The 26990-nt window shown below is 35.3% G+C and overlaps 1 protein-coding gene across 3 annotated transcripts; it reads left to right on the top strand.

Annotated features, from left to right (window-relative positions):
- The first annotated feature begins 320 nt into the window (after positions 1–320).
- On the top strand, positions 321–26024 carry cry3a (cryptochrome circadian regulator 3a). Of its 3 annotated transcripts, none has more exons than XM_056463731.1 (15): positions 321–487; positions 4104–4276; positions 13699–13807; positions 13991–14133; positions 14889–15073; positions 15591–15679; positions 16041–16181; positions 17547–17858; positions 18839–18990; positions 20756–20958; positions 22210–22302; positions 22619–22735; positions 22849–22920; positions 23442–23605; positions 23695–26024. In XM_056463731.1, exons 2-15 carry the CDS (start codon positions 4119–4121, stop codon positions 23701–23703), a joined length of 1947 nt encoding a protein of 648 aa, XP_056319706.1. In that variant the 5' UTR covers positions 321–487; positions 4104–4118; the 3' UTR covers positions 23704–26024. The 3 variants fall into 3 exon arrangements, with proteins under 3 accessions (XP_056319706.1, XP_056319707.1, XP_056319705.1); XM_056463732.1 differs by having other exon boundaries at positions 23439–23605; positions 23698–26024; XM_056463730.1 differs by having other exon boundaries at positions 23439–23605.
- The last annotated feature ends 966 nt before the right edge of the window (positions 26025–26990 follow it).

The raw sequence follows: 26990 nt of genomic DNA, 5'->3' as shown, positions 1-26990 counted from the left end.
TGACCTTATTCTTGACGCTTCCATTGATTAAAACAGCTCGTTGTGTCTTATTATATTATTACACTTTTTATCATGAACATGAACACGCTTGTTTGTAGAGCAACTAGTTTAAGAATAAGGTCAAAATATATATCTTTTACGTCCTTTCCTTGCACGTATTCTTGTACATAAATGGATCCCATCCCCCCGGCTTAAACATCTCTCTTTCTTCTTCCATGCTTCTCAAACGTGAGCGTCCTCGTACCACGTGACATCGTATCGACAAATCAGAACCGCCATCATTCCGCTCACTAGTCACTAGAAAATCCACATTGAGAACAGCAGAGAGCTGTACTGAGCAGGCGCGTGCACGGACAGCTTATGAAGTCATATTGTCCCTCTCTGCTCCAGACTCAATCGGGAAAACGCATCGTTTTTGAGCCATAAATCTCTCGCTAAACCGTGGGAAGAGATGGTCTTGTGTTCGGGACTGACATAACGTTAAAAGGTAATGCATTAAAGTGGTATTTATTATGTTTTTATGCTTTATTTATTGTCACCTAAAAAAAGCGTTACATAACCCGCGCGGTTGACCCCATTCCACGCGCTTGTTTTCTTAGTGTTTTAGATGTTTTCGTTATATTTATCTTTATGTTTTAATTGGTTTGTCTTGTAGAATGTATTTATTGTTAACATACTGCAGAATGTGGGCTCTATGCTTTAATATTAACTGCAATATTTCGCCAGTTTCACCTACTTGGATTTGACCTAATTTCTAGACCATGGTGTTTTCAGTGTGTCTGTGGACCACTAACGTTATAGCCCTCCCCCCTCTAATAAGCTGCTTTATTAATGTGAGACCTAATGTTTTCATACCTGTTTTTCAGTATATTATTGTTTACTATTGTTTGTAGCTTCCTTAATTTATGAATGATATTTTTTTATGTGTGAACTTATTTAGAAATGTACAATATAAATCAGGAAGTAATCTGTAAGAGACTGTAATACAAGTACATACGATTACAAAGTGATAAGAACAATAAGTAACAAATGAGAAATGGGGAAAAAAAGAACAAAATAAATAAAGGGGAAATGCAAAAAGCGTCAAAGATGAATTTACTGGAAGGATGATATGTTGTTAAGTTTCTCTTAATTTGCAGATTTTTGTTGTTGTTAGATGCACATATAGCTGTGAATCAATTTCGATTATGAAGTGAGAAAATGAGGGAGAGGATTTAAGAATTTTTTGTTTGTACATGAGGAATTTAGCATATAATATAAAAAGTGATATGCAGTGCTCCGCATATATGAGTACACCCCTCACTAATCTATCTTTTAAATACATATTTTTAATAGAAAGCTATACAAGATTATATTTGTGCATATAGATTAGATTAGTCAGTTCTGAAGCCAAATCTGGAGCTTGTCGAACAAAATAACTTACAATAATGGTCCAGAAACTAGTACAGCCAAATTATATGTTATAGAAAAATATTCTATACTTATTTGTGTAAAAAATCAGTTTTTGTTTAAATGCACCAAAATACATTGCCTATATTCACTGAGAAATGGATAAAAATATTTATTTTCATGTGGGTGTACTCAATTATGCTGAGCACTGTATATATTCATCATTATTTTGGGGATTAGAATAATAACAAATAATATATTTCAAGTTGAAGAGTTATTTGTGTGGTTGTGATTTATTTAAATTATTATGTAAATTCAACCAAAACTTTTGTGAGATTTTACATGTAGGAGGCAAAGTTTCCTCATTTCCTGACAAAAATCTTTAATATCAGTACATTTGAGATCAATGCATTGATCGGGTATGTTTTGTGTTGAATTTGTGTTGATTTGTAATTACAACAATTATTAAAATGACTATATGACTATTTCCACCCACAACATCCGTTTAATGTTAAGGTTTGTCTGTGGGTGTGTTTGGTGGTTCATCAAGTTTTATTTTAGTGCTTATAGTACTGGTAGACGATCTTAATCAGGTAACATTATGCTTGCTGTTCACTGTCTACTAAACCAGTTGAGATTTCTGTAATGTTTGGTTTAAATATGCAAATGACGAATTTTCCAAGCCTCTGTAAAATATATTATAGAAAAGGTTACTATCAGGGTATTACTATTAGTGATACTAAATGAGATATTTTAGCTGTTTGTGCAGGCAGTTATTAATATTGTAGTATGCATTTTAATTGAAATCTACTAATAATAATAGATAATTTGTAATATCGTAAGTGGTTAAATGTGCATTTTGGATTTTTTTTTATTCATTAGATAAAAAATGTGATGGAAGTAATCACAAAGTACATGTAGTCTTAACTCCGAACAGGGCATTAAAATATGTCAAAGAATGATCTTCTAATGTATTAGTGACTGTATGATGGTGTAAAATAGACAACCATGTAATATGCAGTTTATGTATAATGGAGTAATTGTTGCTTGGCAAATTTTCATGCAAAAATTATTATTTTTTTGTCCTGTTAGTATTCATGAAGCAGTGTTAATTTCTTGTTTGTTGGCTCAAAAGATTTCCAATATGTATCTTTTAGAATTGCAGCAAACCAGCTGCCAGCGCAGTTAGTTGGATCAGTTCCAGATAGAGCCCATGGTAATTCCCAGGGCACAGATAACCAATAAGCTCTCTTAGACAGAGGTTTAACCTTGTAATTAAATGAATTCCTCTGCCTCCTTCAGAATATTTCTATAATTGACATTTCGAAATGTATGATCATTTTTCATGAGAGACGGTATGGAATCGACAGACTGTATGAGTGAGTTCAGTACAATGTAGACGTCACATATCCTGAGTCAGAGTTAAGAATTGAATATCACAAGAATGACTGCTCAGATGGTCCAGATCTGGAGGATTCCTCTGTCGTGAGGAAGAAATAGGACAAGAAAAAAACTATGCCAAATGGACTTGTGCAGAAATAACAAATGACAACCTGTTTTTATGGCATTGATGATTCTGATGTCAAATAAGAAAGGAAAAAGTCTAGCAAATACTGTCATCACTTGCTAATGTCCTTGCATTTCTGTTATAAGGTGATGTTTTGGAGATGTTAGTCATTTAAAATGTTTCCTCTGAATCTCAGCAAACACTGTTTTAAATTATTATGCTGACTAAGATGTTGCAAAGGAGAACATTTCTAGTATTTTATTAGATTTTTATGTTTGAATGACAAAAAAGGGACAGTTCACCCCCTAATTTCCCTAATGTTGAATGAACTGAAGAATTTCTGAAGAATGTTGGAAAAAAACATCCATTGACATTCATAGTATATACACTAGGGCTGCGCAATGCATTATTTCAGCATGGATATCGCAATGTGATCATTCGCAATGTTCACATTGTGAGTATATGCAATGTTGAGTATAATTCATCACTTTGCAAGTGTTTTTTGAGGCCTGTAACTGTATGAGGATTTTAAAAGCATAAAGACATAAGAAATTGTATCGCTTGTAACTTTGAAAACTGAATAACAAGACGAAGACTATGCAATATTATTTTATGTTAAATTATTCAATTACTGTATGCTGAATACAGTTAGACTCATCGGAAAACACTGTCAGTTTAATTTGTATGTTCTTCTTTATTAAGTTTATATATACTTGTAGAGTGTGTATGATATTTTATGCAGATGCACTCACTTACAGAATCATGCCAATCAATTTAAAATTATATATATTTTTCCAAATAGTTATTCGAGTCATTTAGTGAAATTGTGTTCATAATCACAATATATATATGACAGAATGAAAAAAAAATCAATGATTTCCAATATCGTGCAGCCCTAGTATTTAGAATAGAAGTCAATGGCTGCCCCCACCCCCACAACATTCTTCAGTATATCTTCCTTTGTGTTCAACAGGAGAGAAACTCAATCAGTTTTGAAACAAGTGGAGGATGAGTAACTGATGATAGAATATTCATTTATGGGTGAACTATCTTTTTAGTTGAAAATTTGATTTCTTAAGAGAAAGAAAAGTTGCTTAATGATTAAGGCTTTTTGTTTATTTAGCTTATTAGAGCATATCAAACTTCTGCCAATGACATTCTTTCAACTTATTCAATGAAGGTCCTGGTTTCATTTTTGTTTTCAAAGGGTGACTCAGTGAACATGGCCCCAAATTCCATCCACTGGTTCCGGAAGGGTCTTCGTCTTCATGACAACCCTGCACTTCAGGAGGCAGTGCGTGGGGCAGACACTGTTAGATGTGTCTACTTTCTGGATCCCTGGTTTGCTGGGTCATCCAACCTTGGGGTTAACAGGTGGAGGTGAGTGCAGTTCAAGCAAAATATTAATTATTAATGTCTAAATCTAAGTACCTGAAATTATCTCAGTGTCTGATATGAGCTGAATCAACCACCGACATCATTTCCTTCATGCACATTTTATTGGGAAATAAAGCAAACCAAATACAGTTACTGTTTAATAGATAATCAAATATGGTTGCAGCTGATAATAAAAACTAGCCTTATCTCAGTGTAATTGTGTTATATGTTATGCAACTTGAAAAGTGGAGTAGCCTTGGCATATGGGTCAGAAACAAAAAGACAATTGCAAGCAAAAAAAAAATGTTATAGTGATACACATATTACATATATGAGCAATTCCATGCAAATGTCAACCTTGCCATGAAAGAAATTTCATGTTTTCATCAAAATACGGAAACCATTTCTAGGTTTTTTTTTTGTGTAAGCAAGTACTTTAGAAATACTCATTGTCTCTGTCAGTGCTTTCAAACTATTATTTTTGATTTACCAAAGTCACACATGTCACAATTTCACATCTGTCACATCCATAATGGAGAGATGTCACATCCATAATGACACCTTTTCCTCATGAATATAAAATAAAATCAATCAGTTTTGTTTTATAGTGAGTTGACTCTTATCCTTTTGATTATCATTATTTTTTGGGTTGTACAGTTTAATTTACAGAATTTCTACAAAGTGTGTTGTAGACCGTAAACTCACAGACTTTTTTGGTCACATCCATAAAGCATGTTTATTTCTCTCATTTAAAGTACAAAAAATGTTTACACACTGATTTTTTTTTTTTTCTGGTCCCTTAACTCTGTGGTCAGTTGTTCTGGAAAATATAAACAGACGTTTCAATATAATCTTAACATATACATTCTATAGGAATTTATGTTTTGAGTTTTTACAGCAAATGTCACGTCCATAACGCTGGAATTGCTCCTATATACACACATTGAAATGTGTCCGCTATAACTCCTGTTTAAAATAATGTTTAAAACATTACTCTATGACTAACATTATCAATATTTTACTAATATTTAGCATGATTTACAGAAGGCATCCTCTGAAATGTAAAAGTAGATTATATTCCAAATAAATCTTGTCATTAGGGATGTTCCGATGAGGATTTTTGGAGCCTATACAGAGTACTGATTCTGATGCTTCAAACTTTCTTTAACTTTAACATTGCATGAAGCACATTTAACCTCTAAGTATGATACTTAGGTGGAGATCTCTCCTTTCCTTAGAGAATAAATGAAGGATGTTGTATATAATCCCTTAAATACGTCTCTTATAACCATTTAGTGTGGACATGACATGATCAGAAGCAGCTTTACAGAAAATAATCGATAAGACAGGTAAAAAATTTGGTTAGAAAAATTACACATTGCAAATGATGAAAGAAAAATTCAACATGTCACAATGAAGAAAAAGTTTGGAGCACATATTTGATGCATAAGAATTTTAAATAGATCTTCCTCTGCTTGTAAACTTGCAAACGTTACTCTTAATAATGATGGTTGGGCAAAAAGTGAGAGAATATTGGTATTGCAATACTGTGAATTTTTTTTTTTATAAAGTATTGTTTTGTATTATTAAAAGTAAATGACAGCAGAAGCAGATGCTGACTGACAGACTTTTTATTCTGTTTATTCTGCGTTTGGCTTTTGGGATAAAATGACTATTTGTAGCTATGTTTATGAATACTGAACTCTGTTTGTGTACAGTAATGACATTATGAGGATGAGATTTCAGGTAGAGAATCCCCTCATGGCCTCTCAAACTCTCTGTCCTGAAATAGAAATAGAAGCTACTGAGTCTGCATTCACTGTTTCTATCTGTTCCTAGCAGCTCTCTCTCTGTTCGCAGGTGTGAAAAATAAATAAGTAATACACTCAAATTAATATTTAGGAAGTTTAATGCCTATTTATCAATACAAAACATCCCTTATTTATTAGAAATCCATCTATTTTATGCTATAATCTATTATATATTAGGCATGGGACGATAACCGGTTTCAAAGTTTACTGCGGTTTGGAAAAATCAAGGTATTAAAACAGCAAAAAAATTGTTATATCGTTTCTAAGGTATATGTAAAGTTTTTTTTTTTTTTTAATGTTTTTTTCATGTATTGTAAAGAAATCTCTGTTTTTGAAACTGAAGATGGCAGAAGTCAATGATTTATTTAAATGACTTAGCCTCAAATGTTTACTGTTCCAAAATATTTTAAATGTTTCCTAAAATGAAATGCATTGTATTCAATGGGGAAAAGTTGCTGTTTTTTACTAAGACATTTAAAAAGAATTTATTTTAGAGCAGTAATAACAATCCTGTGGAACTGCAATATTTTAATTGAAGTCAAGCAAAACATCAAACTTATACCGGCCCATGTCTATTTTATATATATCCTCTTCGATGTAACAGAAAATGATCATTACTCTTAATGACATAAACATTACCTTGATTGATAACTTACATAAATCACAGATTGTCAGAACATTGTAGAACATCCATGTATTTATCTAAAAATATATCAATTTTGGCATTCCATTAAATGACTGGAGAAAACAAATTATTTTTTAATATAATTTATATTTTATATAAATGCAAAGGGTGCTACAGTAATTTGCTGTGTGGAATGATTATATATTTTTATTTCCACAGAATTTACTTGAAAACATGCATACATGCATTTAATGTGTCACCAAATGCCATATTTGACCTATATTCAAAATCTGCCAAGAAACGCTGCTGAAGTGAATAGTTTCCCTATTAGATTTAAAGCGAGCTTTTTATCACTGTAACTGATATCTCGTCTTATGTCAACCTTTATGTTGTTTACATTTGAATGAGGGTCAAAAACTGCTATTTGGGTCACGCTGTAATGCGTTTTTCCATTTCTGTACAGTCTGTTCCGTTGAAAATCAACCCCTTTGTTGCATAAACCAGAAACACGAGTTGACACAATTTGATGACAACATAACCAGTCTGTTCAATTTTTTTCCGCCGCTTGTTCCCACTGTGAATCACAACAGAGCAAAGCCAGAATGACGTTTTAGTTAAATGAAGATTAAACAAGAAATGTGATTGCTATATTATAGTTTTACTGGCAATCACATCCAGATTTGACTAATTATAAAGTTCTAGTCTCATTGTGAGTGAATCTATTCATTTTAGATTGACCTTAGGTTATCGGTGAATGATGATCAAAAACATTTAGTCCTTTTTTCCAATGATTTTAATTTAAAAACTTTGCCTAATGTTTATACCATAAGAAAATTAATTTATGGAAGCATTTCTGAAGCAAAACCTAAATGGTTCTGAAGAATATTGAATTGAAAACTACTGATTTACACCTGCTACTTTTGCAAAACTGATGTCAAATTTTCAGTTGGTGGGATGTGTGAGCAGTCATATATGCCTATGCGTTTCTATTTTCGACCAGAGAATACCCACACATGAAGTAATCTGACCACATGGCCGCATATGCAGATCGATCTGATGCCATAACAGTCAGGATAAGTAGGCCAAGTTGCAGACCAGCAGATGCTTCCCTTCCACAAGACAATCAGACAGTCTGCTATCAGAGCTTGTCATTCAGCCCTCCTCACCTACTGAATGGATGGAGTGGGATCTGACTGAATGTTAATGAGAGCTAATTCACTAGATTAAAAGATGAAGCACCTGTGACTGGATTTGTCATTTGTCAGGTGCAGTGTTCATATGGCCTCGACAGTACATTCTTACCTAAAACACCTGTTGAGGACCAACTTTAGGTACTGTAATGCAGGGAGATTGCAGGTCACGTTGAGCTGTCTGTTCTAAATGTGTAAATGAGTTTAGGATTCTTAGACTTTAGCTCTCACCATATTTAAAAACACGTGAATCAGCTACTAGTGTCTTCAGACTCAATTAGAATACAAAATCACGTGCTGTTTGACTAGGTACTACATTTAAATTTAAACTTAATATTGTAGTTGTGGTGTTAATTTCATCAATAAAAAATGTGCTAAAATTAAGATGAAGGGTAGGAAGTAAAAAACCGAATGGGAGACATAGAGGAAAGTATGTGTTTTTGGGATTTACACCCTATTTCAAAGGAGATCTAAATAGAAAATAACTGTATATGTTGGGCATGATCTTTATATCATGAAAATGGCTGAGTTTTATACTGAACTAAAATATATTTGCCTGCCATCGATGCGGTACATACTATGTAATTACGCTACATGAAAAATACTATAGTAAATACTATCGCGTTTGGAGGCATACTATAGATAATTACTTGAATTAAACTGTCGTAATTAGTTGCTGTGGTACAACACAACTGTAGTAATATACAAATTATTCAATAGGCTTCAGTTTTCTATGCTATAATCACAATGCACCACAGTTTACGCTAACGTTACAGTATTAATTACAGTTTATTTGTTTACTATGCTACAGTATTCGTTAGCATGCATTAACAAAGAGTTGTACGCATTATACACTTTACTATGTGGTTCAAAAACATATTCATTATAAATTACTATAGCTTTTCCCTATGCGGATATCTTCCAGAGATCACGAAATAACAAATGAATGCTACAAAAGTGTGGACGCATAGTCTTTATTATTATTTACTTTTGTAAGGGGGGAAAGTGCTCCACAATAATAATCGTCTATTTTGTTGCAAGGGTTTAACTTAACATCAATTAAAATTCACAGCTGCTGCGCCTCTCGATGTTATTGTTACGGTTGTTTATTCCACCAGTAAAGACATGGAATATTAGTGAAGTGTTAGGTAAGTGAATTTGGATACGAAGATGGCCTTAATGTGCGAGGTGAAGAGTGTCTTTCACTGGATAAATTATAAGTGCTAATTCTACCACAAGTGCCAATATGTAAACCAATATGCACTGATAAAGATAGAACTAATGCAATGTGATATAAATGTAACTGATTAAATTAATGTTAGCTAGTGAACTCCAGCACCTACAGTAAATGACATATTCTGTTGTTGCTCTCAAATGAATGTTACAGTTTTTTTTATACGGCAAATGCAAAAGAAGAGCTACTGGAGCAATTTGTGTAAAAAACTAAATAAAATAAACTACTAAAACCCCAATTTTCAACTCAAATTTTTGTTATACATTGTTGCTTGCTACGAATTTTGCTTGCCTCACGGATCGCGCAGTCCTGTCAGTCAGTCAGCATGTAACCTTAAAGGGTTTAACAAATAACGCACAGCACTTCTATGATTACAGAAAAGTTTGCTCTGTTATAATTCACTTACATTTTAATACATTTTGGTGCGGATTATACGTTTATAAATCGCTATTTAAAAAAAAAACAGCAACAACTGAAGGTTTTGAGTGAGAAACTGTAATGTAGCCGTGGCGGGAATTAATTTTGGTGTGGCGCCCCGCCATGGAAGGTTGAATGCAGAAAAAACCATGTGTAGGTTTTGATAAAGTACAGTGTTTAGAAATGTGCATCTGTAAATAAATGTAGAGTAAATTGATATTTTGGCTTCCAAATGTCTTAAGTACAAAAGGAGCAAACTATTTCTAAAAGATCATATGCTAAAATTTCAAAGAAAATTGATTTATTTAATATTGATATATTGAATATTGTTTTTTGACTGCATTTTTGATCAAATGATAGCAGATTTTGTTGGCAAAAGGAACTATTTTTGAAATCTAAAAAGTTTAACTTTATTAACCAAACCCATGTAGCAGGAAAGTTTTACACTCTGCAGAACGTGAGGTAAAAAATACCTAGTTTCTCTGTTTGCATTTGCTGAACCACAGCACTTTAACCAGTGACACAGGCAAGTGCACTTAGTTAGCCATCCATCTTGTATAACAACTGATAAAATGAACTGTAGCCCATAACTTGTTATCTTGGTTTCTTAGAAGCTGGACACAATTGTTCTGTCTAGTAACTGAATTCTGCACTTTATTTACAAAGACTGAACTCTCTATTGTTGTTTTCATGTGATGGGACAGAATGGGAATACAGGGATGTGTTCTTTTGTCTGACTAGGTGTTGAGAGTGTTGTTGTGGTTGAAAAGAGGTCACTGGGCTAATTTAATGCCCTCCAGTGGTGAGAATCAAAACTAGGACAGGCCAGTTACATAAGGAATAATATATGACAGGGCAGAGTTCTGGAAAATAGGTTTGAGTTTTCCATCCTCACGCAACCAATATCTATTAGTTTTTATTTTGCCTCATTCATTTTGGATTTCATGAATGGAGGTGTATGTGTGTGTTGCTGGAGTTTGTGTGTCGATCGTTCGGTAGGATCTGGAGCATAGGGAGCTTTGTCCCTGTCTGCTCCCTAATCAGGGCTTTGCTTGCAGACAGTCTGACTTTGGGCTCAGGCAGGACTCTAGGAGCAAATAGCAGGCACAGGTAGAAGGTCGGACGAGCCTTTCAGACAAATACTATAACCTCATTAATGAAAGAACACAGTGTTCTGTTCAGGTAGGAGCTGCTAACGTTTAACCATTCTGCTTCTCAGTTAAATTTCATGCACAGATTGGTGTGCGGTGTTTGGTAGGCAATAGGCATGGATGCCAATTAAGTGGGTTTTTGTCCACTCATAATTAAGGGTCTGGTGCCAGAAGTTATGTTTTTACAGAGAAATAATATCAGAAAGATACTGTAAGTGGGATTTTGCATAGCTTTAGAATAATCAAAGTCATTTGCATAGTCAAAGTTAGTGGGTTAATATCACTTTTGTTTTTTTGCAACAAGGGCTATAATTGAAACAAAATGTTCACGTTTATGTAAAAAGTTAAGTATTGATGAGGATAATTATATATTGCATCTATAAAAATCCAAATTCAAAAGATCCATTTGAGTACATTTAAACTACGAGACCCAAGGATTACATCAACTGACATGTGCACATGTACAAAAAATGGGCTTGAATATGGACGTTCCCTGAAGACTGAACCGACTATTTCTTAATCAGGATGGAGATTTTGTAAAAGAAATGCATTTGACTAGGGCTGCACGATATTTCTGTGATTTGGGTTTTTAAATTATTTTTTATATATAGATAAATGTTTATATATATATATATATATATATATATATATATATATATATATATATATATATATATATATATATATATATATATTGCAATATGAATATCATTTTACAAGGTGACCCTATTTTGAAATATCATATTTTGTATTGATTGGAATAATTTGTAGGGGAGTTCATCTGCATAAAATATGCAAAAGGATACAAAACAAAATAAAATAAAGCACAGATGCAAACAACAGAATGAATATAAAATGAAATGAACAAGCTTTATGGTTTTGGTGGAGGCTAACAGTATTGAGATACAGAAATTCAATAATCAAATGTAAAATAAAACTGCATATTTTTAAAATGATATGTTAAATATTTAAGCCCAATTTATATTTGTTAAAGCAGCAAACTTTATCATGTCTTGTGGCCAAATGACTTGCATTAATTTGAAATCTTACAGTCACAGGCCTTAAACACATCCAAATAAAAATATTTATATTATTAGATTAAGTTAAACTTTGCAACGGCTTCACAAATCTTGTTTTCTGAATTGTGGTTTCTTGATTATTATTATGCCAACTTGATATTGCAGATTCGCATATTGTGAAATTAGTACTGCAAATATGTAGTGTGCAGCCCCACTAGACTATGATGAAATTTGAGTCCATTTGTCTGAGCTAAAAAAAAATTTTCATGGATTCCACCAATTTTTTAATTTTAGATTTTTGTCTCCTATGAATTGAGTTTATATACACACACACACACACACACACACACACACACACACACACACACACACACTACCTGACAAAATTCTCAAAAAACTTATAGTTGATCATTTGTGAAAGTGGCAGAAGGTAGATTCTGCATCCCAATCATCACAAATACTGAAGAAGACCTACTGGAACCTGCATGGACCCAAGATTCTCAGAGAAATCAGTGAAGTTTGATGAAGGAAAAACCATGGTTTGGAATTCAGTATGGGGACGTGCGAGAGATCTGCAGAGTGGATGGCAACATCCACAACCTGAGATATCAAGATATGTGTGCTGCCCATTAAATTACAAACCACAGGAGAGGGCAAATTCTTCAGCAGGACAGCGCTCCTTCTCGTACTTTAGCCACCACATCAACGTTCCTGAAAGCAAAGAAAGTCAAGGTGCTCCAGGACTGGCCAGCCCAATCACCAGATATGAACATTATTGAGCATGTTTGGGGAAAGATGGAGTAGGCATTGGAGATAAATCCAGAGAATCTTGAGGAACTCTGAGAGTCCTGCAAGAACACTTTCTTTGCCATTTCAGATGACTTTACTAATAAGTAATCTGAGTCATTGCAGAGATGGATGTAGTCCTCCAAGCTCATGAGAGTCAAACACAATATTAATTCTTTTTCCACTGCACTATGACTTTATATTCTATACTGAACATTATTTCTGTTAAGTGACAAGACTTTTGTCTAAGAAAAGTCAGACATGACTTACTGTCATACTGTCCTAATTAAATAATAAAAAATCAAGGCATGGTCATATTTTATTTTGGTTAAATAAGCATAATCTAGAGGCCTTTACCTTTTATACAAGTCACTTCTGATACCAAATGATCAACTAGAAGTCAAGTTATTATTTGTTCCTAAAACTTGGAGAGGCGATAAGACTTTTGTCAGGTAGTGTACTGTATTTAAAACTTTATCAATTATGTAAAATACAAGGAAAACAGTTTTTCTTGATATTTTTATTTCTAATAACGTGCTAGCATTTGTAACTTAATTATATAAAGATTTTGTGTTATTTTTAAGTTAAAACCACTGCCCTCTTTATCCAAGTGCAGAGCGTGTCATCTGTTTCCTGATCTATTCATAAAGCACTCACTAAAGGCTCTAGTACTTAGTGTAATGTTCCTTCAGCTGGTAAGGCAGATGTGTAGAGAGGAAATAGCAGTTAAGCTCCTCAAGTTTTAAACGGTTAGTGAATGAGCAGATTTGTGAATGGAAACTCAAAGCATCTGCTGGTTTGAGGAACAGCTTGTAGAACAGGTAAACCTTGAGGATGTTTTAGATCAGTAGTTCTCAAACCGTCAGGTCAAGAACCTGGTCAAGTTAGGACATCTCAGAAGCAGGTAGTAACTGAAGTGTTCGCTACTTTGTGAAAAATGAACCAATGTAGCCAATATTATAAATATCTTGTTAATACAATCTTATTTCAATCAGCTTATTTTACCTATCTGCTTTTATAGTGGGAAATAATGCAAAGGACAACAAAAGACTTTTACATTTAATGATAAACTTGAAATGATGTTATGGGGAAAATATCAGCAGTAATGTTATTTTAATGATTTATTAGGTGAGGCTGAAAAAGTATTTTTAACGCTCAAATATTAACTATACATGTATTTTTTTCTCGACAGATTTCTCCTACAGTGCCTGGATGATCTTGATTCCAATCTAAGAAAACTCAATTCCCGCCTTTTTGTCGTCCGAGGGCAACCAGCCAATGTTTTTCCACGCCTTTTCAAGGTAGAATTCTTCCGCTTCAAATATTGCTGTCAGTGCATGAATATAGTATCACAAACAACATAATTAGTTTCTTTAATTTGTCTGATGTCAATAACCTTCTGAAAAGTCTTTTGAAAAAAACTTCAATGCATTGGCTTTTTTGTGTGACTATTCAGTGTTTTTGAATTGTTTTTGTTCATGCAGGAATGGAAAATATCCAGGTTGACCTTCGAGTATGACTCGGAACCATTTGGGAAGGAGAGGGATGCGGCTATTAAAAAGCTTGCCATGGAGGCTGGAGTTGAAGTCATTGTTAAAACCTCACACACCCTTTATAACCTTGATAAGTAAGAGCTTGTTTGCTTAAAGCTGACTTAATTTTGAGTGCCAATTTAGTCCTTTACATTCTTAATGCTACTATTTGTAGGTTTATTTTATTATTTTTAATTGATTAATATATTTTTATTTGTTTTTATTTTATGCAGTTGCAAAAATGAAGTAATGTTTACTTTTAATGTTATGCATCTTTTGTTAGTTTCACAATTAGTCCTGGCAACATACTCCAGGAGAATAGGGTAAAAGTATTTGTTTAAATATGATATGAGACATTATTTAATTAAACAAACTAATTTAAATAATTTGCTTGTATTTGTGGTGTAAAAATCGGAATATCGGAAGTCAAGTTACAAATTCTTGATTGTTTTTATTTATTTTTTTGCTGATTCAAGTGACAGTTTTTACAGAGGAGATTTTGTGTAGTTTGTTGTTTGTGTAGTAATTTAGAAAATAAATGAAATGAAATAAATTTGAGATGCTTTCTTTAAATTAGTCTAAAAAAACACATTTTTAGAAAAGCCAGAAAATCTCAAAATTATATAAAAAAATGATTTACTTGCACTCATGTTGTTTTAAACCCACAAGAAAGTTGTTGGAGGACAAGTAAATAAGTTTGGGTTGAACTCTCACTTTAATTATTTTAAATTTAAGCTCCTAAAACAAACACGAGCAATTGCCATCTTCATACAGTGAATTGTATATTTGTAAATAAAGGTGACAAACAAAAAGAGGGAGGCTAATTTTTTACCTTTAATATTTATTTCAGGATCATTGAACTGAACGGTGGCCAGCCTCCCCTCACCTACAAACGTTTCCAGACTCTGATCAGCCGAATGGACCCGCCGGAGATGCCAGTGGAAACCCTCTCCAACAGCATTATGGGCTGCTGTGTCACACCAGTCTCTGAAGACCACGGGGACAAATATGGCGTGCCATCTCTGGAAGAACTAGGTGAGCTGAAGTTTGATTAAATTAATACATCTAAGGTAAATTTTTATTTGCTTAAACCACTTTGGTGAAAATGAGTGTAAAATTGAACAATGTAAGGACACATTGATTTAGAATTTTCCTTGATCTTTTGACATGCAAGATAGTATTTTCTAAATGTTAACAGTTTGATATATACTGATACGATCCATATTGTTTTTAGAGTACGTTTTAGCAGTGTTCATTTTTCAATTATTTTATCACCCAAAACAAATCTTAAATGTGACATGTCTATCACAGTTGGGTGTCAAAGAGAACAAAATGTTTTGCTTAAAATAAGTGGACTTCATAAGAAAGAAAAAAAAAATGCAGTTCATGACCTGTTTTGAAATTAAAAGCACTTGACCTAAATGTTACAATCACTGTATCTATTTCCTGTGACCTAACACAAATTCAAGTGTTTCATAAACGGCAACAAGAGAAGCCATTAAGTTATGTATGATTTGCATTGGTTCTTTAACCTACATTTATGTTTGTTTAGGATTTGATATTGAGGGACTTCCTTCTGCTGTCTGGCCAGGAGGTGAAACCGAGGCATTAACAAGGATTGAAAGACATCTGGAGCGAAAGGTGCAATCATATATATATATATATATATATATATATATATATATATATATATATATATATATATATTTTAATTTTTTTAATGAGCACAGGATATTTGTGAAACTGACTTTACTTTAATATTTGTATACATACACAATGGAAGCCAATAGCTGTACTCGAAATATCTTCTTTTGTCCTATAAGTACCCCCATTTATGACATGAGGGATAGTAAATGATGACAGAATTGACATTTTTACATGAACAGTCTCTTTAAATATAAAATTATCAGTCTAACATATACTGCACATTTTGTTTCTTTAAAAAAAAACTTAAGTTATCAATGGCCTATTTTACCTTTGCCCTCTAAACTTGTTTTTTTAGGCTTGGGTTGCAAATTTTGAAAGACCCAGAATGAATGCCAACTCTCTGCTGGCCAGTCCGACTGGTTTGAGTCCCTACCTCCGTTTTGGCTGCCTCTCTTGCCGCCTCTTCTATTTCAAACTCACAGACCTCTATAGAAAGGTACAAACATGACTCTATTACAAGTGTGCCCAATCCATTGTCCTACAGAGTTTAGCACTGTTTAGTCTAGCTCTAACCAAAACACTTGTCTAGACATTTATTATAAGTCCAAAGAACTTGATTATCTGCTTCAGTTGTGTTTAGGGTCAGAGCTAAACTGTGCAGTACTGTGGCCCTCTAGAAGCAGGTTCGGACACCACTGCTCTCTACTTTCGATCAGTGTAAAAAAATCAGTAATATTAATAATAACATTGAAGAAAAAATGTATAGTTTGAATTGTTCAGGCTGACTGTAGTGGGTTTCTTACCCATAGATGTTTAGTCAAGTTTAGGTCAGCACTCTGGGTTGGCCATTTCATTATTTAAATGTTTTCATTTTTAAACTGCTTTGCCAGTTTGACTGTGTGGCAGAGGTCATTGTCCTAGATGAAAATCACTGGCTGAATGCAGGTATCCTTACTCTGTTTAGCTCTGAACTGGCAAACAGTTGCAGATGCAGTATTTAAATGATTATCTTTGTTATTCCATCCTCTAGTCTTTAATGGACAAGACTTTTCGGAAACTTAAATGAGTTACTGATATTGTAATAGAGCTAAAAATCGCAGACCTTGAAAGATCAACTTCTCCTGCAACCCTGACAACCTGCTGCCAGAGGGTTTCAGTCCCTTTAAAATGAGTTCATATCTTGCAAATTCAGTGAAAACTGGAAGATTAAGCTGCCAGTTAAATAGGGTTTGTCAGATAATTAAGGAAATGACCAGATGCCAGATTTACACCAATAACTGTGATGTACCTCATAGTGTTCTTTAATATATATATATATATATATATATATATATATATATATATATATATATATATATATATATATATATATATATATATATATATATATATATATATATATATATTTATATTTATTATTATTATTATTATTTTATTATTATTATTATTATTATTTTTTTTCAAAAATCTCATTTAGGTTTTTTAGGGCTGCACAATATATCTTTCAGCATTGATATCATAGTCGTGCAGCATGACCAATCAGAATGCATGAGATTTGTGGAGTCACAGCAGAGTTTAGCCATGATAGAAGAAAGTTCATCATTCGATGTGTTTTAAGGCATATAACTTTGATAAGTTCAAGAGAGTTTAAAGCATTCAGACACAAGAAATTTTAGAAAAACTTTAAAATGATATCATATTATATTTAGTTTGACATTTGAATTAACTTTGCTCTCTTGTATTTATCTATGTTTTTATTTTTAATCAAGTTAATGTAGAAATTCTACAAATAAGTAATGAATGTTGTTATGTCTTATTGGCGTAAGTGGTTACGATATCTAGATTTCAATTTTTCTTGTAGGTAAAGAAAACCAGCACTCCTCCGCTCTCCCTCTACGGTCAGCTGTTGTGGAGGGAATTTTTCTACACCGCTGCAACCACAAATCCACGATTTGATAAGATGGAAGGAAACCCAATCTGTGTGCGGATCCCCTGGGACAAGAACCCAGAGGCTTTGGCTAAATGGGCTGAAGCTAAGACAGGTTTTCCCTGGATCGATGCCATCATGACCCAACTGAGGCAGGAGGGTTGGATCCACCACCTGGCCCGTCATGCTGTTGCATGTTTTCTCACTCGTGGAGACCTGTGGATCAGTTGGGAAGAGGGCATGAAGGTGCATCTCTTAAACATGGGAGATTTAGTGTTTAATTTATATCTATTACCCATTAATGGGGTAAATAAGATGATATTAAAAAAAGACACAAATCAAATATAAAAATGAAAATAATCAAAAGCCATTAAAAGCAATTTCCAAAATATATATTTTGCATTCTAATATGCAAAATAGTTTAATAGTAGAAATAGTTTTCTATTACAGAATAAATTGCCGTTCTATACATAAAAACACATGACTTCCTTATATTTTAGGGTGAGGATCCTTTTTTAGGATTTAAAAGCTATTGGATATTATTGTAGACTTCCCTACGTCTGAAACATTAAAACTGGTATAGAGGAGAAGTCATCAAACTAATTGACAAAATAGAATTACTGGCAATCTACATGACCAAAAGCCTGTTTTGTTAATTGTAAAAAACCAGAGTGGATCTGTTTATATGTGCTGCATATTGCCAATCGAGATAGACGAGTTTCAGCAACACCATTTTGATATGACAGGCTTATGTGTGCTACACTTTCAGTGGGTTAATATGCATGAGTCAGTTGAATAGTACAGTTCCAAACAAGCTCATGCTGATGATGCAGTATGATGTGCTGTAAATACACGAAGAGTAAGTTTATTAAGGTTTTGTATAGAATTTTGAAGGGAGAATTTAAAGTTTTATGGCCCTTGATATAAAGAATATGAATTTATGCAGGGTGGTTTCACTTGAATGTAAAGACCTTGAGAGTTTAGTTCAGACTAGTGCTAAATGACCCTCTACATTTTTGCAGCCTTGGTAATTTAAATATATTTGCTTTCAGTTTTATCTCTTTTAAGATCATTTGAATAAAGAGATCTTGGCAATAAAAAGTTAATTACTGAACGACCTCAAACTTCAATGGTAATTCAACTAGGTATAATTTTAATAAGTCTGAATGGGCTGCTTAACAACCATCTCTGACTGGCCGGAGTGTAACGGTAGTTATGATTGACAGGTGTTTGAGGAGCTTCTATTGGATGCAGACTGGAGCGTGAACGCAGGCAGCTGGATGTGGCTCTCCTGTAGCTCTTTCTTTCAGCAGTTCTTTCATTGCTACTGTCCAGTGGGTTTCGGCAGGCGCACCGACCCTAACGGCGATTTCATTAGGTTGGTAACGTTCCCAAACATGCACGCTTATGCCACATGGATGGACCGATTATGTTAATGAATTTTTTTTTTTTTTTTTTTTTTTTTTTTTTTTTTAAGTAATTCTGTTAGTTAGAGGAATGTAGGAAATGTTTAAAGAGTAATTAATTATATATTTTTTGTCATTTTAGACATTCAGGTATTGCATATACATCTGTCTTTAAAATAATATATCAGATGAGGTCTAGAATTATCATTAGCTAGTCAAGAAAGCCAGCTTGTCTCATGTAGTCCATTTGTTTCAACATTTCTAGTCTTTCCAGTTCCAGAATTTGGTATTTTAGTTCTGTCCCAACACACTTTTCTTATTACAGGCCACACTATGGAACAGATGTTAACATTGCTAGTGTCACATTTAGCATGGCTTCTACATACGTTTGCTGCAAGCTTGTATGTTTTTGTGTTTCTGTGCAGTCGTCTCATGGATTGGGTGAAAAGTTCAGCTTTCCCTTTCCCCTTGGTGAATTGCGGTTGATTGCTTTTAAGACGAAAGCCATTCTTAGCCAAAGCATTTGGAAACCTGTTAGCTGTGAATGTGGTTGAAGCTCGATGCTTTATCAGCGGGAAATGCAGTAGCCTGTTCTTTAGCTCGGTAGCATCTTGTTTCATCAAAAGGGATTTCAACCGCTTGGTAGGGAGATCCAAACGAAGCCTGACCTGTTTTCAACGCATAGAGAGCCACAATGCATTTCCCAGAGAGCATGATGGGAGGTGGGGCCCAAAGCCAGAGGAAGACACTTCAGTCTAGCTCTAGACAACTCCTCCTTATCAGACTCTTTTTGAAATGTTTAGTGGTCCTCTACGCGTTAAATGCAGCCCTGCCTGTGCAAGAGAACAAGAGTCCTGGCCTTCAGCTTGCCCCCATCTCAGCGAAGCCGCCCCGGAGGTTGTCCTGCAATATCCCAAATCAGCTTCTGGCCATTTGCTTGTTCAGGCAGGACGTGACTGTTCCTGGCAAAAGGGTTCTGGTCTCTTTTGGCAAAACGAGGGGGCCACCCAGCAGCAGAGGACAGTATACTGCGTTTCTCCTTTGGCAGCTAGCAGGTTTCTCTGCATTGGCTTGGGATCACTGTCGTCTTAAAAGCGATCAGTGGCAGTGCGAGGGGCAGGGAGCGAACCTGAACCTCTCACTCAGCCCTGAGGTTCGATTTCTTGAAGCGGGGTGGGATGGGGTTGTGGGAGGGTGCTGTGTCATTGGATCTGGGGGGGATTGGGAGGGCCTGGTCACTGCCTCTGCTTTTTAACACGTGTTGTAGTAGGAATCTCCGTAGTGTCTCAGCACAGGCGGGACCTGTTGCCCAGTTTAAACTGCGCCCGTCTGTCTGCAAGCCATGCCTCCTGCAGCCCCATGCTCTGGTAAGGTGGAGCTCCTTAGGTAGGTGGCCTTTTCTGTCCCTGGGACCTGAAGGAGAAACGCAAGTCTTGTTTTCAGTATAGCCTTCTGAACCTTTCAGCTCTTTCCAATTTCTTTGTTCATGGTGTTATGCTGACAGTCTCATTTCTAGTATTAACTGGCACAAATCTATAAATGCACATCAGACCATTTTGAGATACTTGTAAATGAATCACTAAGACAAGCTGCAGACTTGTTGTAATTGGAGAACTTGTGTCTTTCTAGTTTTCAATACCTGCTTGCTTATTGGGTTTCCCCATGTTTGAACATCTCGCAAAACTTTCCTTCATGCTTACGATGAGACCTGGGTTTAATCTCTCTTTGTTCTTTCAGACGCTATTTACCTATTCTCCGAGGTTTCCCTGCCAAATATATCTATGACCCATGGAACGCTCCAGACTCGGTGCAGGCTGCTGCTAAGTGCATCATTGGTGTTCACTATCCCAAACCTATGGTGAACCATGCTGAAGCAAGCCGCCTCAACATCGAGAGGATGAAGCAGATCTACCAACAACTGTCCCGCTACAGAGGACTTGGCAAGTGTTTATGTTGTTTTAGCAAGCTTACATGCAGTCGCTTTAAGAAGCAAAGAAGCCTTGTGCAACTGAGGCCCCGTTTACATCAATATATTTTTGTTTTAAAGCGGAGTTCTAGAATAAAAACCATCCTCGTCCACACTGGTGTTTCACCCAGCGTTTCTGAAAAGTTCTCAGTCCACACTATTCTACTGAAAACGCACATCTCGTGACCATACACGCACTCTGGCATGCACTGCAGGGTATGCACACGCCTGAGCTCCAGGCAATCAGCTGGTGCTCTGCAGGCACCTCCCCTGGTGAGAGCAGCGCACGTCGGATAGTTCATCAAGGATCTACCGCCTGACCCTCATCTCCCTATAGTTGTTAAACTTGATATTGAATTCATCTGGTCTCTGTCTAACAACTTTTCTGCATTTTGAATCTATTACTTGTTCTCAGGTATCATGTTTTGCCTGAGCGCAAAGATAAGTTAATATATTAATTTATGTAACCACGTAAACTGATTCTGCACATTGGGCGATTGCTTGCCTTTATTACCTATATTGTATAAACTTATTGTATTATTGATTATTAAAACTGATATTCAGAGACGGGGTGTGTTTCATATTTTTTAATGAAAATGAAAGGAGGCAGTAATGTTATAGGCTTTGTTTTGTTATAAATATGTATACAGTGAAGATGACAGTCATATAAATATGTAGCTACATGATGCCTCAACATTTTGGTGTCTGTTAAGTTGCTAATATCCAAAAGAAAATAGGCAGTTCCTTGTTAAGATAGTGAAACAGCATAGCCAGGGTGATGCTATAATAATGATGTTATAAAGTACACTGTTCCCTTTGAAGATTTACCTGACGTGTCCTCGGGAGTTTGTTTTCCATATCAAACTTGCAAAGTCTGGACTTGCAAGGAAAGGATGCAAGACTGAACTTTTTGTTCTTGATATTGAGAAAAAGCTCCAATCAGAGAGGCAAATATCTGCAGCCATGCCTCTGTTTTCAGATGTCTCTGTTTTCCCCCCCATTCACACTGACACAGAGCAGCAGTGTTTTAAAACGAAAATGGCCTCTTCAGCGTTTCCAAAACGCTCTGTTTTCATGGCTCGAAAAACTCTATTAGTGTAAACTATTACTATTAGTGTAAACAGGGCCTGAGACTTGGGGAAAAATGAAGTCTCAACGTAGTGCTAGCAAGTGCCAGTCTGGTTAATTGTAATAAGAGGTTAATTTTAGTTCCTCTGTTTTCCAGGACTTCTGGCCTCCGTACCATCCACACACAATGGGAACGGGAATGGGATGGCATACTCTCCAGGGGAACAGCAGTCTGGGACCAATACACCAGGTGAAACTTTTTTTTTTTTCCCCTTCCCATTTATTTGAATGGAAAGGCAGAATTCTGTGAAATACTTTTTAATTTTTTAAACGTGGAGTATATCGAGTAATTAAATAAAGGGAGGTATATTGCTTATAATTTTGTAGTATACTATATTACGTTTCTGAAAATAATGCTGGATATAAAAAAATATGCTATTGTGTATAATGTGATGATATTATGGCTGAAGATTAACAAATATTTAATTTGTGCTAATTTTGTAAAAAAAAAAACACATAATATCTTATGTTTTTTTTTTTTTCCCTTCATACTGATGCACATTTAGCACCAGCTGTATCAAGCAGCTCTGTTGCCAGTGGTAACAGGAGTGGGAGTATTTTGCTGAACTTTGACAGTGAAGAGCACCAGGGACCAAGTGGAATTCAGCAGCAGCAGCAATTAGGTGTCACCTTAAACACTAACTGGATATATATCAGTGCATTTACAGTTAAACAAAATGAGCCAAACAAATGATCTGTGTTTTTATGCTGTGCTTTTCTCTTGATTGTTTCCCAGGATACCATCACATGCCTGACTCGGGCCACAACAGTCGATTTTACAAATGCAATGTCTCGCATGACATGGCAGGTAATGGACATAGAAATGCGCACTGTATAATATAAGTGGTACACAGTTAAACATGACTCATGTTCTGGGTCAATGAAACATGTTCATTATCTGAAAGCAGAATAAGAACCTTTTCAGTGATGCATGGGTTGTTAGAAAAGGACAAATGTGTGAAAATAATGCGAAAATCTGGAATCTGAGAGTTCAATCTAATCAAAATACTGAGAAGATGTGCAAATTTAAGTTGGTATTACTGATTAAAAGGTTTTGATATTTACGGTAGGAAATTTACTAAATATATTTTGGCATAAAAGTAAATGCATAATTTTGACCCATACAATGTATTTTTGGCTATTGGATTATGGCAGAATAAGGGTGACAAATAGAATTCAGAAATCATTGTTATAAATGACACTGGTGTCCGCACACATTGTGTGTATTCCACTACAAGCAAAAACATTGACAATTAAAAAAAAGGAAGTAACACACATTCTTACTTTGCTACATTGTTTTTTGCAAGTATTCTTTGTGATGTTCAGCAGGACACTTGCTGCACAAAGGAGGAAGTGTGACAGGGAAGAGGGAGAGAGAGTCGGAACGAGATCTGGATGATGAAGATGAATCCCTCTCCACTTCGCACAAGTTACAACGGCAAATCGCAGAGGTCACTTCAGTTCATGCCTCTAGTGGGAACCAGTCAAGTATGGTAAATATAACTCTGCTAAATCTTTGATTTCTAAATGTTTGAAGATGATGCAAAGCATTGAATTGGATATGTTTCTGTTTTTGTTCCAGAAGAGTTAAATTTGGACATATCAATGTACTGAGCAAGAAAATACAAAACAAGGCACAGTTGAATAGGACGACTTTCTCCATATGAGTGTGGATCTGTTTTCCTCATGTTTGAGGGAAAATCTTATTTTATTTTATCCCCCTGCTCTTTCATGTTCAAAGGATATGAATGTTAGCTTAGAATTGGTTTTTATCATTTACTGAAATTCAGTTGCTTTAAAAAGAATTAGATTTTTCATTCAACAGACACAAACATCTTCTTGGAAAAGCCCCTTTCTTTATTGGCGGTCTTTGTGATTTGCTTCACCACTGTTGTGGTTGGGGTTTTATTTACTGTCAAGTGGGATAGACGGATCAGTTTTTATCAAGCATGATAAAGCTGAGCTTCATTCTCCATAAATTGCAGCTAGATTTTGTAAGTATTTTTGCAGTTTGGTCGGCACCCACACCATCCATGAACCTGCAACCATCATAAAACACTTTTGTACAGTTTCGCTGACATTTTCTCATTGTACATTTTCACTGATTCTCAGTAGAGTGGTTTACGCGCCACTTTTTGTAAACAGACAAATTTATACAGTTATATTTTATATATTGGTGTTTCGTTCTTTGCCAGTTCAATGTTTTAGTGTTGCTCTGAAAACGATATAAATATTCAATACCAGCAGAGCTGACATTTTAAAATAGCTTTTAAAATCCACTGAAAATGAACCTTGCTTAACTGATCTTAAACACTCATGTTTTTAACTCTGGACACATTTGTAAATTCTATCAGGGAAAGAACTGTGGTTCTTGAATGTTTTTAAACGGGCTACAGCATTAATGCATCTAAACATTAGCTTGCAGTATCTTCTTCATCGTCATGCTTGGCAGACACACACAGACAGCTGATCAATACGGTCAGGCCTTAAATACTGATAAAACGCCAACCTAGACTCTGCCAAAGCCAGCAAATGACAATGGAAAAGAAAATCAACCTTCTGTAACAATTATTATCAGTATGTCTGTGAAACCAACTTTTATGGATCAAGCACATGCGTGTAAATAAAGACACCCCGTTCTCATCTCTGCCCCTCAAGATCTCTCAGCTTTTACATGCATGTTTTTATTTTATTAAATGAAACTTAAATCACTTAGGTCAGTGTTTCTCAACCACGTTCATGGAAGACCACCAGCTCTGCACATTTTCCATGTCTCCTTAACCAAATAGACCTGATTCAGATGATCAGATCATTAGCAGAGACTGAAAGACTGGTAGTGGGTGTGACAGACAAAGGAGACATCCAAAACATGCAGTGCTGGTGGGCCTCCAGGAACATGGTTGAGAAATACTGATTGAGGTGAAACCAAACATCTAGAGGCGTCATCTGGCAACATTAATCATAACATGGCATTTACATTGACTGACATTCCTAAAATAAGCAAAGTATTAACTGATTTGAATCTTTTTAAGTTATCCCACTGCATCCCCTTTTGATGGTGTTCTTGATCATTTTAAAATGAGAGTAATTAACATCTGCTTTCTAGTCTAATTAGTCTGGTAATTAGGATTATGAACTATTAGGATTGTTAGGATTGTTTTTATTCTGTGTATTTGGCCACAACTGCTTTATACCAAATGCCTCCTATAGACCAAACATCAGTTTCTCAAATTTTAACTGTTGGTTTTCAACCAGCTTGCCTGGAAATATTAAATAAATAAATATCTTAAGGATAAATATACATGTTTTATTAAAGTCATCAATTTTATGAGATTGGGATCTTTTCTTTTCAAGATTGTTGATTTCACTGTCATTCAGTACTAGCAAACATTGGTCACAATATTAAGGATGGGGAAATCTGTTTCTATGATAAATTCACCCCAATGTTAACAGTGTCACCAACACGGATGATTTAACTCCCTGTGCATAACTAGATCATGTATATAAATATATGGGCCCTTGAGTTCATGTATGGTTGTTTATAACGGTGATCTGGCAACCCCTCACTGAACTGCACTAAACCCGTTTGGCCTGAGTTTGTGTTTGTATTGCTGGATCTGCTTTGACACTGTGACATCTGTATTGCTGTTGCCGACCAGAAGTGTTCAGTTCTGATGTGAATGTTTTGATATGACAATTGTAGAAACCTCAGTGCTTTTTGACTGTAATATCTTTGTGCTATTATAGTTTGTCACCGCAGAAGCGAACAATTTCTGTTTCTCCCCAGTAAAATTAGTCATATGTTTGGGTTTTGTTTTGTTTTTCTTTGTGGAATAAATGTGATGTCAAGTCTGAATCTTGTCCTTCAAGTCTGTAAACAGTTGTAAAAGTAAATCTGATTGAAAAACTGGATTTGTTTTGCTGTGTTTTTTGTGTCTGGACAGTACACTGAAAAAACAAATGTGGTCTCAAATGCAGCTATTTTTATTGGCTGTTGTTCTTCTTGGCCCTGATAACCTTCCATATCGGTTAACATTCTTTTCTTCCCCTCTAATATCATAAACGTATTATAATATCTTTCTGCAAAAGTGTCATATTGTAGCTGAAAATTATGTTTTAGTCTGAATTAATCAGTGCATCTTTCTCCATCATGCATTGTGTGATCAATTTTACATAAGTATATATCAGGGATGCCCAAACTAGGGCTCGTTGGCCCATAGAAACCTTTGATTTTGCCCGCCATCCCATATAAAAAGAGAAGAAGAATGATGGCCATGGTTTGGGCCAAGAGTGCCCAAACTCAGTCCTGGAGAGTTTAGCTCCAACTTGCTTCAACACACCTGCCTGGAAGTTTCTCTTATGCTATTTAGAGCTTGATTAGCTTGTTCAGTCATGATTTTCTTATTTTTTTTATTAGGGTTGGAGCCAAATTCTCCAGGAGCGGGTTTGGGCACCCTTGGTTTAGAGCATAGGTCTCAAACTGGATTCTCGGAGGGCTGCAGCTCTGCACTGTTTTGCTTCAAACCTAATCAAACACAGCTGATTCAACTAATCAAGGTGTTCAAGACTATTAAGCAGGTTTGAGTTGGAGCTGGTTGAAGCTAAACTACGCAGAGCTGCGGCCCTTCATAAATTGAGTTCGAGACCATTGGCTTAGAGCAGTGATTCTCAGCCACATTCCAGGAGGACCATCAGCTCTGCACATTTTCCGTGTCTCTTCAACCAAACACACCTGATTCAGATCATCAGCGTAATAGCAAAGACTGAAATGGCTATTAGGGAAGTGACAGACAAAGGAGACATCCAAAACATGCAGTGCTGGTGATCTTCCAGGAATGTGGTTGAGGAACACTGGCTTAGAGACATTTCAGAAATCTA

This window comes from Danio aesculapii, chromosome 8 (assembly GCF_903798145.1).
Source record: "Danio aesculapii chromosome 8, fDanAes4.1, whole genome shotgun sequence".
Classification (NCBI taxonomy): domain Eukaryota; kingdom Metazoa; phylum Chordata; class Actinopteri; order Cypriniformes; family Danionidae; genus Danio; species Danio aesculapii.
This window is presented reverse-complemented; position numbering and strand designations above follow the sequence as displayed.

What these genes read in the sequence shown, in the direction of transcription:
- cry3a (XM_056463730.1), top strand. Translation starts at nt 4,119, where the DNA reads ATGGCCCCAAATTCCATCCACTGGTTCCGGAAGGGTCTTCGTCTTCAT. An exon ending in ACCCTTTATAACCTTGATAA is followed by an intron (nt 14,134 to 14,888) that starts GTAAGAGCTTGT and finishes TATTTATTTCAG; the next exon opens with GATCATTGAACTGAACGGTG. An exon ending in CCTAACGGCGATTTCATTAG is followed by an intron (nt 18,991 to 20,755) that starts GTTGGTAACGTT and finishes TTGTTCTTTCAG; the next exon opens with ACGCTATTTACCTATTCTCC.